Here is a 15,952-nt window from a genome sequence, read left to right on the forward strand (position 1 = left end):
GGCAGGAAGGTGATCCAGGCTGCAGAATGAAGAATAGACTGGAGTGGGGAGAGACAGGAGGAAGGGAGATCAGAGAGAAGGCCGACATAATAATCTAGCCGGGTTATTATGAGAGCTTGTACCAGTACAATAGCAGTTTGGATGGAGAGGAAAGGGCGGATCATGGTGATATTGTAAAGGTGCGACTGGCAGGCATTGGAGACAGATTGAATGTGTGGGGTGAATGAGAGAGCTGAGTCAAGAATGACACCAAGGTTGCGGGCTTGAGAGATGGGAAGGATGGTCGTACCGTCCACAGTGACAGGGAAGTCTGGAAGAGGGCAGGATTTGGGCGGGAAAATAAGGAGCTCAGTTTGGGAAATATTGAGTTTTAGGTGGCTGAGTTTTAGGTGGCGGGCAGACACCCAGGTGGAGACGTCCTGGAGTCAGGAGGAGATACGAGTCTGAAGGAAGGTGGAGAAAACAGGGGAGGAGATGTAGATTTGGGTGTCATCGGCATAGAGATGATAGTTGAAGCCATGGGAGTGAATGAGTTCACCAAGGGAATGAGTGTAGATGGAGAACAGAAGAGAGCCAAGAACTGACCCTTCAGGAGCCCCTAGTTTTCCAGTTTGAATCCAACAGTGCCGGGATCACATATAAAATCACCATTAGGAGCAATCTAACTAGAAATCTTAAATATTACCTGTAAGTTGTGGTAACATTTGGTTGTTGAGTGGGTAAAATGTAACCTCCCCTCAGATGTAATCCTATTTTGTCGGCTGGAAGAGGCATTTTCACGAATTCTTTTTTCCATGTTGCTTTGACACCCTATATTTAGCATATACAAAAATGACTATTAATATGATGAATAATTATGATTATTGGACCTCTGTTTCAGGTCCTTAGAGATAGCCCACTGGATCAGGATCAGGGACTTGTGAGAGTCAACAAGGTCTTTTCCCCAGGTTGTCCATGAAAGAGCACTTAATTGAAGTAAGGAAAATGAATTTTATACTGTTTTGAATAGTAGTTGTTGAGTCCTTACTGTGTGACAAGAAGTAGACACAAGTTAATTAATCTGATTACAGCCCACATGGGGCTCATAGTCCTAAATAGGAGAGAAAATGGAGGGTGTTGGGTGGGATACTTTAAAAATCTAAGGTCCATTTTACTAATGAAATAGAACTTCACCTTCAGTGATGTCTTTTTTGAATAGGAAGAACACCTAAATAAAAAATAATACTGTGGACTTTCAAGGTACTTCAAGAAATTTCTCAGTCAAATAAACGCTTTAAAGGAAATTTCAACTTTCAACCAATGGTTGGTACCATAAAGCTATTCTGACTTTATGGACAGAAATTCTCCTGGGGACAATTTCCTTTAAATTAAGCATTTTAGAGGTGGCTTAACAAACTGTTCATTCCATTCTTTAAGTCTATGAAAGCTCAGTTTTAAGCAGAGGGAGCAGGATTTGGTGGGAGTAGGGGAAGCAGATCAGGGTTTTCAGACAAAGAAAAGCTGCTTGAAATGCTCTCCTAGGCCCTCTTTGCTGTCCCAGTAGGGTCTATTCATCCCTCCTCTCTTCCCCAGCCTCCCAGAAACCACTGCTTAATTACTCCTCATTTTCCTAGACTTGGAAGCCTGGTTCCCAAATTCTTCCCTCCCTCCAATCCATCCTATCCTGCCCTCCTCCTGACTTTCCCATCACTGTAGAAAGCACCACCATCCTTCCTGTCTCACCAGCCCATAACCTTGGCTTATCTCTCATTCAACACACATATTAAATCTGTCACCAAATCCTGTCAGTCCCTCCTTCATGTCACTAAAATCTGCCCTTTCGACCCAATCCAAACTGCTAGCATATTAATACAATCACTCATTCTATCCCTCCTTGTTGATCTCCCAACCTGCTGTCTCTCCCCGCTTCAGTCCATACTTCACTGCACTATTAGAATCATCTTTCTACAACAACATTCAGGACATGTCACCTCCCCCCCGTCAAAAATCTCCAGTGGTTGCCTATCCACCTCCATATCAAACAAAAACTCCTCACCATTGACTTTAAAACACTCCATCACCTTGCCCCCTCCTACTTCTACAACTCAGACTGCACACTTCGCTTCTCTAGTGCTAACCTTCTCACTGTGCCACAATCTCACCTGTCTCACCAGTGACCTGTGGCCCACATCCTGCCTCTGACAATCTGACAATCCAACAGACAATTACTCCCCCGACCTTCAAAGATTTATTGAAGGCACACCTCCAAGACGCCTCTCCACACTAAGCCTCACTTTTCCTCTTCTCCCACTCCCTTCTGTGTCGCCCTGACTTGCTCCCTTTGTTCTTCCACCCTCCTAGTCACACAGCACTTTTGTACATATCTGTAATTTTATTTATTTATCTTGATGTCTGCCTCCCTCCCTCTAGACTGTGAGCTCATTGTGGGCAGGGAATATGTTTGTTTATTGTTGTATTTTACTCTCCCAAGTGCTTTGTACAGTAGTCTGCACACAGTAAGCACTCAATAATTGTGATTGAATGTATGTTTCCATCAAGGAAGAACTTTGCATGTTTTTTTATGGGGACTAATGGGGAAGCAAGGGAACAGGTCTGGGGCAGATACCCAGAGTATCATACCCAAAGTATGATGAGAAGTTGTTGGTACAAATGTGCTGAGCTGATAGTTTGGGGGAAAAGAAATAACTACGTAATGAAATGCCACAAGAATACTAATCACGAATAATCATCACTATGTTAAAGAAAATGAATATTAATAGATGAGTCATGCATATACGTGGCTCACTGGATGCCGCGTGGCTCACTGGAAAGAGCACGGGCTTTGGAGTCAGAGGTCATGGTTCAAACCCCGGCTCTGCCACTTGTCAGCTGTGTGACTTTGGGTAAGTCACTTAACTTCTTGGTGCCTCAGTTACCTCATCTGTAAAATGGGGATTAAGACTGTGAGCCCCACGTGGGACAACCTGATTCCCCTGTGTCTATCCCAGCACTTAGAACAGTCCTCGGCACATAGTAAGCGCTTAACAAATACCAACATTATTATTATATCTTATGCATAGTGCTATTTAATGAGTGTGGAAAGAAGCATAAGTCACTGAGGATGACTAATGAGGTTGAAGAAATCCTATCTATGCTCCTTTTGATCACATGAAGACATAGTGTGAAAATGGAGTGCTACTCAATGTAATTTAATGGACACAACTGAGAAGCCTAGGGTGGTCTAGTGTAAAGAGCATTGGCCTGGGAGTCAGAGGACCTGGTTTCTAATCCTAACTTTGTCAATCATTTGCTGAATGAACTTGGGCAAATCACTTAAGATCTCTGTGCCTCAATTTCCTCAACTCAGACAGATTCAAGCCAGTGAAATCCCTGAAATTAGAACAGACCTACAATGCCTGAACAAGAGATAATAATCTGAAGCTATGTCTGACTTGAAAACTTCTCCCGAACTATCAGAACTTGAACAAACTTCCTAAACTACCAAATATATTTCATGAAGAACTCAGGACATAGAGATATCTGATTAATGTGCCATATTAAATGTCCGAACAATGGCCGTAACAGTCACAACTGAGTAATAGGGAATACCAGTCACAAAACATCAGCCCAGTAAAATTTAGTTCTAACTGGTGAAATCTGAGAGAGTAAACTACCTCAAAATGAGCAAATTAAAAGTGGTATACCTATTGAAATATAAAAGGAATTAGCTTATAACACCTCCTACTTGACCCATTCTCTCTCTCCGTCTCTCTCCTCTCTTTCTCATCTCTTTCTTTCTCTCCTCACCCTCATTCTCTCCATTTACTTCTCCTTCTCCATAAACTTCTCCCTCATTCCTGACTGACAAAGATTTGGGCTCTAGCTCACTATGACTAAGTGAAGGTTGGTGAGTACCTCAAAAAAAAAAAAAATCAAGGGGAGAAGTAATGGGGAGAAGAAAATAGCTGTGTAAACTGGCAATTTATAACAGCTGCATACTAGCCATACTGTTTCCTAATATTGACCGAGGACACTTACAGTTTCATAGTCATACCATACTGCATCAGGTATATATGCATTTACTTCAGTTGAACCCTGAAATGAAAGCAAAAACTTTTACATAGTGAATGCAATACAACTCAGGATATTCAATTTCTCAAAATACTAAAATCAGCATAAAGATTATTTGAAGTAGTACTATTTGAAGTAGACATCCTTTTGGAAATATAAGTAGTGGTCAATGTCACACACTCTAGGTATATGAAGTAGCACTCAGTTATGTCATCTTGTTTCCCTTCAAAATACTAAAATTGACAAAGATTATTTGAAGGGAAATGAGGTGACAACTGGGTGCTACATTGTATGCTTAGAGTGTGCTACATTGACCACTACTTATATTTCCAAAAAAGATGTAGGCAGTGAAAAGGAGAAGGAGAGCAGTCTAGTCTAGTGGAAGATATATGGGCATAGTTAACTAGAGACCTGATTTCTAGTCTCTGCTCTGCCACTTACTTGTCACATGACCTTGGGTAAGTCATTTATCTGTGCTTCAGTTTTCTCCTTTGTAAAATGGGAACCAAATAATTATTCTCCTTCCCTCCTAAACTGTGAACCATATGCGGAACAGGGACTGAATCAGCCACATCTGGTAATGTCCTCCCCATTCCAATCCTTGACATTTTAGCTTCCTTTGGGTCACCTCCTTCTCCTAACCCTGGCTTTACTAACACTGTCCTTTTCTAGTTCTCTTCCTAATCTCTCTGGCTACTACTTCACAGTATATTTCGCAGCTCCTCCTCTGCCTACCCTCTAACTATGGAGATCTCTCAAAACCCAGCTGTGGATTACCTTCTATTCTACATATACACCCACTCCCTTGGAAAACTCATTCACTCTCATGGCTTCAACTACAATCTCTACATGGATGATTCCCAAATCTACCTCTTTAGCCCTGACCTAGCTCCTTCTCTGTAGCCTTCCATTTCCTCCTGCCTTCAGAATATCTCTGCTTGGATATTTAGCCAATGGGTCCATGACAGGGGCATGATTTGCATAAGAGACATCAATGGATTATGAATGTGCCTGGGTGCTCTATATGCTCTACTTCCACCCATTTGCAGGGTTGAATTGTGACCTGCTAATGAGATGCGTTTCCTATAATTGACATCTGCCAGTCATATGCCCCAATCTGACCAAGGGCAATGCCTCATCCACACTGGTCTGTCATCTACACCCAGTCTTCTCCCAACACCTGCAGCCCATCATATGACATAATCCACACATCCCAGAAACTCACTGGAGGAGGCGATGTGTCAGAGACGGTATCACATGGCTGCCCCAGGGAGGAGGAGGAGGCAGGGGGACTATACTTTTTTCTTTCTGCTTTCTCCTCTCAATCCTGGCATCTCCAGATTGTGACTTTAGTAGTGGGAGTGTCGATGGCATCAGGATTGTTCCCGGTGACTGACTTTCAGACCCATGAAGGGAAAGCAGGAAGGACCTGGGGTGGACCTGAGGCAGCTCAGGAGGACTATAAATGATGTTGTATTGCTGCGTACACAACCAGGGAGTAGCATGAATGTCGTAAATATCAAAAATCTGAGCCTGCTTAGGTGTATATTGAGCCAAAACAAAAACTTCCTTGCATTAGGGGGATTTGAAACTCATTTCATATCACATGGAAAGAATGGAAGGAAGGATCGGTGGAGGAAGGGTAGGAAAGAGTACTTGATAATACTTGAATGATGTTATTCTCCCTTTTTCAATTACAGAGAAAATAACAGAAAGCTGCCCTCCTCTGTCTTTCATGTTATATGTCTTTCACATCCCTCTGAAGTATGAGTTGGTCAATCATCTGCTTTCATTGAGTTCCCACTATCTGCTGAGTATCTCAGGTGCTAGATAGGTGATTAAAAATTATACCGTCCTACTTAATCAGTATTAGTACTTAATCATTTAATACTTCATTCATTCCATTGTAGTTACTGTGTGCAAAGCACTGAACTAAGCACTTGGTAACAAGCAGACACATTCTTTGCCTACAACAAGCTCATGCTTTAGATCAGTTCATTATTCTGACCATCCTTTTTCATGCCTGAGCTTGTTTTCTATTTTAAGACAACTTTGGTTTCTACAAATAGAATTGTTCCTACATTGTACTAAAAACTATAATAGATTGCTTTCATTTGAACATAAGTTGATTTTGATAAAATCTTATTTTAATAATAAATACTAGTTACTGTGTGACCATGAGCAAGTCACGAAGGCTTTATGCCTCAGTCTGTTTCAATGGAATGGAGAGCAATATCTGTGTTTGAACCTGTTTTGTTTGATTTTTGAGAATTAGTTTCCTATTCAATCCTATAAATATTTCATATGAATGAATTCAATATATAGGTTAAGTTTCAAAGTTATCTTAATATATAAATAGGCTGTTGAGAAACTTTTATGAACATATTTAGCATGTCATTTCTGTAAAAAAAAAAAAAAAAAACCCACAAAAACTGAGGATTAAAGGAGGGAGAAGTTTGAACAGGAATCCCTTCCTTTGGCCTTTACCCCTCTCCAGTCCATTCTTCACTTTGCAGCACATATTTTTCTAAAACATTATTTTGTGCATATTTTCCCACTCCTCAAAATCCTCCAATGGTGTCCATCTCTGCATCAAACAGAAACTCCCCAAGCCTTCCCTCCTTCTCCCATGTTGGCCAAAGGTAATGGTGGCCCTCCTTTTGCCTGTCACAATCTACAGTTGCCAGCATAGATAGGAAAAGCCACAGGAAAAAAGAAAAACCTCTGTGACTCCCAAGTGTTTAGTACAGTGCTCTGCACACAGTAAGCACTCAATAAATACAATTGAATGAATGTCTGTTCTTAGCTGGGTTGCCCAGGAATGGGACAAAGAGGTGGCTCCAGAAGGAATACGTTAGGATATTCCAGGCTCCATTTTTCCTGGCTCTTCAGGTTTTGTCTATTCTGAGCTCACATCTGGGAATCAGAGAGGCAGAGAGGCTTCTGGTGGAGGGAAGAGAACTGGGCTCACACATGTCCCAGCCTCAATTCTGCCCAGCTGCTTTGCTCCTGTGTATTCCCAGGCCAAACCTCTTGGGGAAGGTTAGAGAGGCTACTGCGAGGCTGCTATGGCAGGGGGATGAATGTGAGATGGTGGGATCAAGAAAAATCGTACCCACCTTTCTTCCCTGGTGCCTTGTCACTAGGAAGGTGACTATGTAATTTAAGCCATCAAGGCACTCAAACAGCAGCTGAGATAACTCACTCCTTATCGGGTCTTCTTGAAAGACTTTACCTGAACTAATCCTTCTTGGAACTCTGCCGACACCTCAAATTTAATATGTTCTAAAACATAGCTCTCCAGGTTCCCAAATAAGCCCTGTCTTGCTCCTAACTTTCCCATCACAGTAGAAAACACTACCATCCTCCCTGTCTCACAAGCTCATAACCTTGCTATTATCCTTGACCCATTTCTCTCATTCAACCCAGATATTTAATCTGTCACCAAATCCTGTTGCCTCTATCTTCACAGCTTTTTCTAGAATACACCCTTTCCTCACCATGAAAACTGCTACCTCACTGATCAAAACAGTTCAGCACTTTGATAATCATCCCTACTCTGGCCCCAAAGCACTTATGTACATATCCATCTTTAATTTATTTTGATGTCTTTCTCCCTCACAAGCCTGAAAATTCTAGTGGGTGGGAATGATCTATACATACCCATTTTGTATTGCATTATTATAGTCATTATTATTATGGTATTTATTAACTGCCTACTATGTGCCAAACACTTGTTCTAAGCCCTGGGGAAGATACAAGATATTCAGCTTGGATATCAGTTCATGGCCCATATAGAGCTCACAATCTAAGTAGAGGGTGTAGGATTTATTCCCCACTTTACAGATGTGGAAACTGAGGCACAGAGAAGTGAGATGATTTGCCCAAGGTCACACAGCAGACAAGTGGCAGAGCTGGGAATGAATCCAGATCTTCTGACTCCCAGGCCAGAGCTCTTTCCACTAGACCATGCTGCTTCTCAAGTGCTGAGTAGGGTGCTCTCCACACAGTAAGTGCTGAATAAATACCATTGACTGTTTATCATATCTTCATTGACTACTTCATCAGTCTCCTCATTGAACTCCCTGCTCCCTGACTCCAGGGTCTCCCCACTCCAGTCCATATTTAACTTTGTTGCCCTTATGCCCTTTTTCTAAATAAATCTTCAGTCCACATCTCCCCACCCTTGAAAAATCTCCATCAACTTCCATATAATAATAATAATGATGATGGTATTTGTTAAATGCTTACTATGTGCCAAGCACTTTTGTAAGCAATGGAGTAGGAACAAGGTAATCAGGTTGTCCCACGTGGGGCTCACAGTTTTAATCCCCATTTTACAGATGAGGTAACTGAGGCACAGAGAAGTTAAGTGACTTGCCCAAGGTCATACAGCTGATAAGTGGCGGAGCCAGGATTAGAATCCACTACCTCTGACTCCCAAGACCATGCTCTTTCCACTAAGCCATGCTTCTCCTTGCCATTGACTTTAACTCACTCGATCAACTCTCGCTTTCCTATCTGACCTCACTGATTCCTACTCCAAGCCATCCTACTTTGCTCCTCTAACCCCAAGTTATTCACTCTACCTCAATCTCATCTATCTCTACACTGACCATTTACCTAAGACTATGGGAGATTTTAACAAGCAAGCAATAGTGCATTCTACCTCTTTAGCCTGAGCAAAATTTGCTCCCTACCACCCTCCCAAGAAGTTTTGCACATTATGCAAGATTTTCCCAGGTCCTAAATCCCGAGGCCTGATTCCTTGCCTGGTATGTCCACTGGACTACAGGGGAAATAGTGGCATATTCTTCAGAGAGACCCAGAGGCCAGACTGACTTGGCTCATATTTTATACAATTTACACCTCTGTTGCACCCGGGGCAAAGATTTTGCCCTTTGTCATCCATTATGTCTTCTAATAATAATAAAAACTGTGGTATTTGTTAAGCAATTACTATGTACCAGGAACTGTAATAATAATAATGGCATTTGTGCTTATTCTGTACTAGGCACTATACTAAGCACTGGAGTGTATACAAGCAAATCGGGTTGGACGCAGTCCCTGTCACATGTGGGGCTCACAATCTCAATCCCCATTTTACAGATGAGGTTACTGAGGCACAGAGTAGTGAAATGGCTTGCCCAAGGTCACACAGCAGACACGTGGTGGATCTGGGATTAGAATCCACAGCCTTCTGACTCCCAGGTCCATGCTCTATCCATATGCCATGCTGCTTCTAAGTCTGGCAGGAAGAAAGCTGATGAACTGAATACCCAGAGTATCCAGTGGCATCTGGGAAAGGGAGAGGGGACCATTAGAGGATTTGCGTCTCCTCCGATAAAATAGCAAATAGATTACTTGAAATTTTTCAACATAGATTTTATATTAAATCCCCAGAGTTTTCTGTGGATGGATTCATTCTTTAAAATACAAAAAAAAAAATAAAATAAAACTTACTTGGTCCAGAACTGGAGTGATGAGGAACGAAGGTCCCCATAAAAACTGAGTGTCCACATCCCACGTGTTATTATCGGAATAAAACCTGCAATAATTCCCCAAATTAGAATCATATATGCATAGATAAATGTGCCATCTAATCTAGTTCTCTAAGTAAATCACCTATTTAATTAAAAATGTAGTAAGCAAAGTAATTCCCACTTTAAGTAATTTAGTAGTAATTTTAGTCATATTTATTGAGCACCCAGTGGGTGCTAGTCCCATTAATGTGCTTAATTCTTTCTGCTTTTCTTCCTCTAAAGGTTCCTGTGAGTTTAAAATGAAATAGTTGGTTTGAAAGCACTGGCAAAAGGGTCTCAAATTTCAAGATAATATTATTATTAATAGATGATTGATTATTCCATCATAATCTTTATCTAGATAAAAATGTTGAACCAACGGCCATTTTCCCATTTTCTTCCATGACTCCAAATTCCAAAAATGCTTGGTGTTTCATTTTTCATATATTCTCTCTGTAGATCACATACAAGACAGCCTTGTTCTCAACAGTGGCCTTGGTGATTTGGACAACTCATTAGTATTTTCTGTTTTGCATAGAGTATAGCAATGTGTACATATCTTCATACTTTATTACATCCTCCTATCTGTAATTCCTTTTAGTGTCTGTCTCTCCTTCTAAATTTTAAACTCGTCAGAAAGGATCATATATATTCATTCAACTGCATTTGTCTAAATGCTTCATACAGTACTTAGCACTAGGTGCTCAATAGATGCTATTATAACTTTAATTCATTTTGCAAATACTGAAATGCTTTACACTCAGTTATGATACTTATTAATCATTTAAATCCATACTAATCCTCCTCAATCTTTCACACTCTGGACCACCCACTTATTCTGGAAATATTACCTAATCTTGCTTCACTTTCACTATCCTCCTCCTAGCTCTCAAACTGTTCCTTCTCAGTCTCTTTTTCAGACCTCTATCTGCCTCCTATCCTCTAACTGAAGGTCCATGAAGAGTCAGTTCTAGGTCCCCATCCATTCTATGTCTGAACCCACTCTCTTGGAGAACTCATTCACGCCCATGGCTTCGGCAACCATCTCTACGGAGATGATTTTGAAATCTACTGCTCTCCATCCCTTTCTGCTCTCTTTCTCTGAATTCCTGCCTTCCTCTTACCTTCAGGACATCTCTTCTTGGATGCAGACACCTCACACGTAACCTCTCAAACAGAACTCCCCATTTTTCCACCCAAACCAGAGGAGGCTTTGTCTTTCTCATCACAATAGTCAACACCGCTATCCTCCTTGTTTAAAAAATCCATGACTTTGACATTATCCTGTCTCATCTCTTTCACTCGAGACAGATATTCAACTTGTCACCAAATCCTGTCAGTTATATCAGCAAAACCTCTCTAGAATCTGCTCTTTTGTCTCCATCCAAACTGCTACCATGCTGTGCTGATCCAAGCACTTATCATATACCACTTTGACTATTGCATCAGTCTCCTTGCTGACCTTTCTCCCTTCTATCTCTTCTATTCCAGTCCATAATTCACTCTGCTGACCAGGTATTTTTCTAAAGTGTCATGCCATCCATATCGCTCAAGCCGTCAAAAACTTCCAGTGGTTGTCCATTCCCCTTCTGCATCAAACAGAAATTCCTTATTACTGACTTTAAGACATTTAATCAGCTCTCCTCAACTTACCTTTCCTCTAGACCTCCTACAACAAACCAGCCTGCACCCTTTGCTCTTCTAAGATCAAGCAACTCGCTGAATCTCATTCACATCTATATCAATGTTGATCCCTTGCCCACATCATACCTTTCACCCGGAACCCCCTCCCCCTTCAAATCCAGCAGATCACCTCTCTCCACATCTTCAAAGACTTTAGGATTAAATTAAATTAAATCTCCTTCATGTGGCCTTCCCCTACCAACCCTCAATTCCCCTACTGCCTCTCCCTTCTGCATCCCACTCTAACCCGTCCTCAGCCCCATATCACATATATATATCAATCAATTATTTTTATTGAGTTCTTACTGTGTGCAGAGCACTCTACTAAGAGCTAGAGAGAGTGGATTATTCTTATCTTTACACCTTGATATTTCCCTTATTTGTGAGTTCTTTTAATGTCTGTCTTTGCCTCTAGAACATTAGCCTATTGTAGTCAGGGAACATGTCTTTCGACTCTGATATACTGCTCTCTCCCAAGTACTTAGTAATCAATAAACATAATAGAATGATTGATTACCATTATTGGATTAGTGCCTTGCACTACAATCAATCATATTTACTGAACAATTACTTTATACAGTGAACTGTTCTACTAAGTGCTTGGGAGAGTACAAAAGAGTTAGTGAGCATGATCCATGCTTTCAATAATCTTATAGTCCAGTAGGGGAGACTGATATTAAAATTATAGTTCAACCACACAAATGACAATCGTTTTGTGTCCATTGTGGAGAGGATTGTATGTGACCTTCATAGCCACACACAAACGCATCATAAGAGAACTTCACCATCAGTGATGTCTTCCTTAGATATGAATGACAACTAAATGTTGTATGAGATGAAGAGAAACCAAACCTCTTATCCTCATTTGACAGAGGGGGAATCTCAGGCACACAGAGAGCAATGACTTGCCCACCTAAAATCAATCAATCACTGGTATTTACTAACAGCTAACTCTTTACAAGAACACTGTACTAAGTGCTTGGTAGAATAAAACACAGTTGGTAGACATGATCCCTGTCCACAGGGAGATTACAATCTAGAAGGGATAAACAGACTTTAGCATAAATTACAGAAGCGGAACAGTCTGTAACAATATGCACATAAGTGCTTTGGTGCTAAAGGTGGGGTAAATTGCAAGTATTTTCTTGATGAGTACTGATACAAGTGTGTAGGTGATGCAGAAGGGAGAACTTATAAGTGGAATGAGGTCTTAGTCAGGGAAGACCTCTTGCAGAAGATATAATTTTAGGAAAACTGCAAAGGTAGGGAGAGTGATGGTGTGTCAGATTTTTTTAATGGTATTTTTGAAGTGCTTAATCTGTGCCGAACACTGTACTAAGCACTGGGCTAGATAGAGGTTAATTAGGTTGGACACAGTTCTTGTCCCACATGGGGCCCACAGTCTAAGTAGGAGAGAAAACAGGAGTACTGAGGCACAGAAAAGTTGAATGACTTGCACAAGATCACAGAGCAAGCAATTGGAAGAGTCAGGATTACAACCCAGGTCCTCTCACTCCTAGGCCCCTGCTCTTTCCACTAGACCATGATGGTCTTCCAAGCCAGAAGGAGGACATAGATAAGGGGTCTGTGGCAAGATAAATGACTAAAATGATGTAGTCAGCAAAGTGAATTATGGACTGGAATGGGAAGACCAGGAGGCAGGGAGACTAGTGAGGAAGCTGATGCAGCACTCATAGGGAGACTTGGATAGGCAGTCATAGGGAGTGTTTGGGTTAGTGTGGTAGAAGTTTGGGGAGAGGAAAGGGTATATTCTAAGGCACTGTGAAAATAGAACCAATGGGATTTGGTAACATATTGAATTTGCAGGTTGAATTCATTCAATAGTATTTACTGAACACTTACTATGTGCAGAGCACTGTACTAAGAACTTGGAATGTACTAGTCAAGACAGATGAGCCAAAGATAAGGCCGAGGATGAAGATGGTGCTGTCTACAGTGATGGGAAAGACAAGGGGAGGAAAAAGTTTGGGTGAAAAGATGAAAAGTGCTGTTTTGGACATGTTAAGTTTCAGGTGTTGGCAGGACATCCAAGTAGAGAGGTCCTGAAAGCAGGAGGAAATATGAGGCTGTAGGGATGGAGAGAGTTCAAGGCCTGGAGATGTGTAGATTTTGGAATCATCTACGTAGACATAGTAGTTGAAGCCATGGGAGCAAATGAGTTCTCCAAGAGCATGGGTATATATAGAGAATAGAAGGAGACCTAGAACTGAGCCTTGATCACACAGTAGGCCAGTGGCATGATGAGATCCGGGCTAGTAGCCGCAGGGCTCCTGACTCATGGTCATATCTATCTATCTATCTATCTATCTATCTATCTATCTATCTATCTATCTATCTATCCCTAAACTTCACCTGTCCCTGTATCTTTCCATGTGGTTATTGTAATATAGTCAATTCAAGCATCCTTCACTGAATCCATGGCCTACAAGACTAAGAGTTGGGAAACCTGGGTTTTAATCCCAGATCCACCACTTATCTGCTTTGTGACCTTGGGCAAGTCACTTAAATTTTTTTGTGCCTCAGTTGCCTCACCTGTAAAATGGGAATTTAGATTGTGAGTCCTATGTGGAACAGGGACTGTGTCCAACTTGATTATCTTATATCTACTCCAGCATTTAGTACAGTGCCTGGCACACTGTAATTGCTTAACAATGCTATAATCATTATTTCCTATCCTGACCAACTAGTCATAAATTTTAGGAGTATCAGTACCATTCTTCATCAGTGTCTGGAAATGGAAAAAATATAGAGAAGGGTACAAAAGATAGGGACATTTTGAAATTTCCTCATGAGATTAACCTGAGGAGATAGGACTGATAGGCACTTCAGTGACAATCCTTAGGTTTGTACAGTGTGAATCAGTTCAGAGTTGTTAAAATGTTTCTGGAAAAGTATGACAATTCAGGAGCCATGTGTATTTACTTTGATCTGGTCAGCTGAGGGACTTGTTTGACCATCCCTTCTCCACCTCCCCCCCAGCTCATCATCTGTATCTCAGTGCTCTCCCACACACCCATGGTTTGATTTCAGCATCAGTGGATTCAGTGTAAATCAATCAAATTTATTGAACACTTACTGTGTGCAGAGCTCTATACTAGCACTTGGGAGACTAAGCCCCTCTTTTCCTCTGCTACCCCTCCTCTCCCCATGCCCTAACTTGCTCCCTTTTCTCTCCCCCCATCCTCGCCCCTCTGCACTGTGCATATATGTACATATTTCTAATGTGTACATATCTATAATTCTATTTATATTGATACTACTGCCTGTTTACTTGTTTCGATGTCTGTTATCCCCCTTCTGGACTGTGAGACCGTTGTAGGCTGGAATTGTTTCTATTTGTTGCTGAATTGTACTTTCCAAGCACTTAGTACAGTGCTTAACACACATTAAATGCTCAGTAAATACGAATGAATGAATAAACTTGGGAGAGAATGATATAACAAGAATTGGTAGTCACATTCCCTGCCCACAGTGATCTTACAGTCTAAGGATAACTAACTACTAAATCAACTATGGTTGTGTTTAGTTGTTGTTGTTTTCATTTGGACATCATCCCACCCATAAGAACTACCGTAATTCCTACCCAAATTATTTCGATTTGGAGAAACAACTTTATATTTTTGAACAAAGTAACTCACTCATGAAGAAGGGGCCTTGATACAGTATCTCCAAACGTTGAAGCTTTGTAAAACAGAGTATAGAGGAAAGGCAGCAATTTGTAGCGTATGTTCAAGTAGTGTTTTGATGTGTTCGCCACAAGAGACTGCTCTCCAAAGACAGCAGGATCTTGGGGCTGAAATAAAAAAAAGAAATAATAATGGAGAAGTGATGTAGAGAAGGCAAGGAAAATTCACTTTACTAAACAAACATTGACTTTATCTTCCAATATCCACTGTATTTTTTACTCCAATATATTGTTCATAGAATCATGTATCTTGGAGAAATATGCAAGTCCTGAATTTTGAATAGCTGGGAAGATTTGTCACTAAACCAACACTGAGGTTGTGTTGAATGGAGAATGTCAGCAACAGACGGATTATGCAGTTAGTTTAAAAGACTCACTGTTATTCTCTAGAGCCTCCCAAGCATTTAGTACAGTGCTCAGCACACAATAAGCACTCAAGGAATACCAGTGAATTGAGTGAATTTGCACACACACACAGCACATAGAACTCAATGTGCATTATTACAAAAATGATGGAAAACATATCATAAGCAAAGGAACCATCATATCTATAGCTGGATTTATAGTCAAGCCCTAAACCATATCTCACACTATGCTACTATTCCAAACCCAGTTTTGCATTCAAAACTTCAAGATTTTGATTCCTGTTGAACACTTACACACACGTACAAATGAGAAGATAGAGCCAGGCACAAAATTAGATCGAACTGTATGACCTTTGCAACTTACCCTTGGTCCTTGACTATTGTGATTCCTAGAAAATGGATAAAATGCTCCCAGTTGCATCCATCTGCTGCATAGCTCTTCTGTGGTATTTCCAAAGAAACCACAAATGTCAGCTCCAGCCTGAAAAACACATATTCAGTTAGTCAACTGTTTGGAGAGATCCAAATCTACTATCCTATCCATCTCTTTTCCTTATGTTCTTTTTTCAATTTCACGATTATTTTATACTTTGTTCTTACATTCTATCTCCTCCATGTACTCCCTG

General features: G+C 40.9%; 1 protein-coding gene across 1 annotated transcript in view; it reads right to left on the minus strand.

Moving 5' to 3' along the window:
- SI (sucrase-isomaltase) overlaps positions 1–15,952 on the minus strand; it is an 85,480-nt gene that overhangs the window by 19,334 nt on the left and 50,194 nt on the right. Inside the window, exons 17-21 of the mRNA XM_029048754.1 lie at positions 15,691–15,807; positions 14,915–15,069; positions 9,514–9,598; positions 4,018–4,074; positions 686–810 (exon numbers count right to left, since the gene is read on the minus strand). Coding sequence (XP_028904587.1) covers positions 686–810; positions 4,018–4,074; positions 9,514–9,598; positions 14,915–15,069; positions 15,691–15,807 — 539 coding nt within the window. The remainder of the gene's footprint in view (positions 1–685; positions 811–4,017; positions 4,075–9,513; positions 9,599–14,914; positions 15,070–15,690; positions 15,808–15,952) is intronic.

Source organism: Ornithorhynchus anatinus, chromosome 1, assembly GCF_004115215.2.
Source record: "Ornithorhynchus anatinus isolate Pmale09 chromosome 1, mOrnAna1.pri.v4, whole genome shotgun sequence".
Lineage (NCBI taxonomy): Eukaryota > Metazoa > Chordata > Mammalia > Monotremata > Ornithorhynchidae > Ornithorhynchus > Ornithorhynchus anatinus.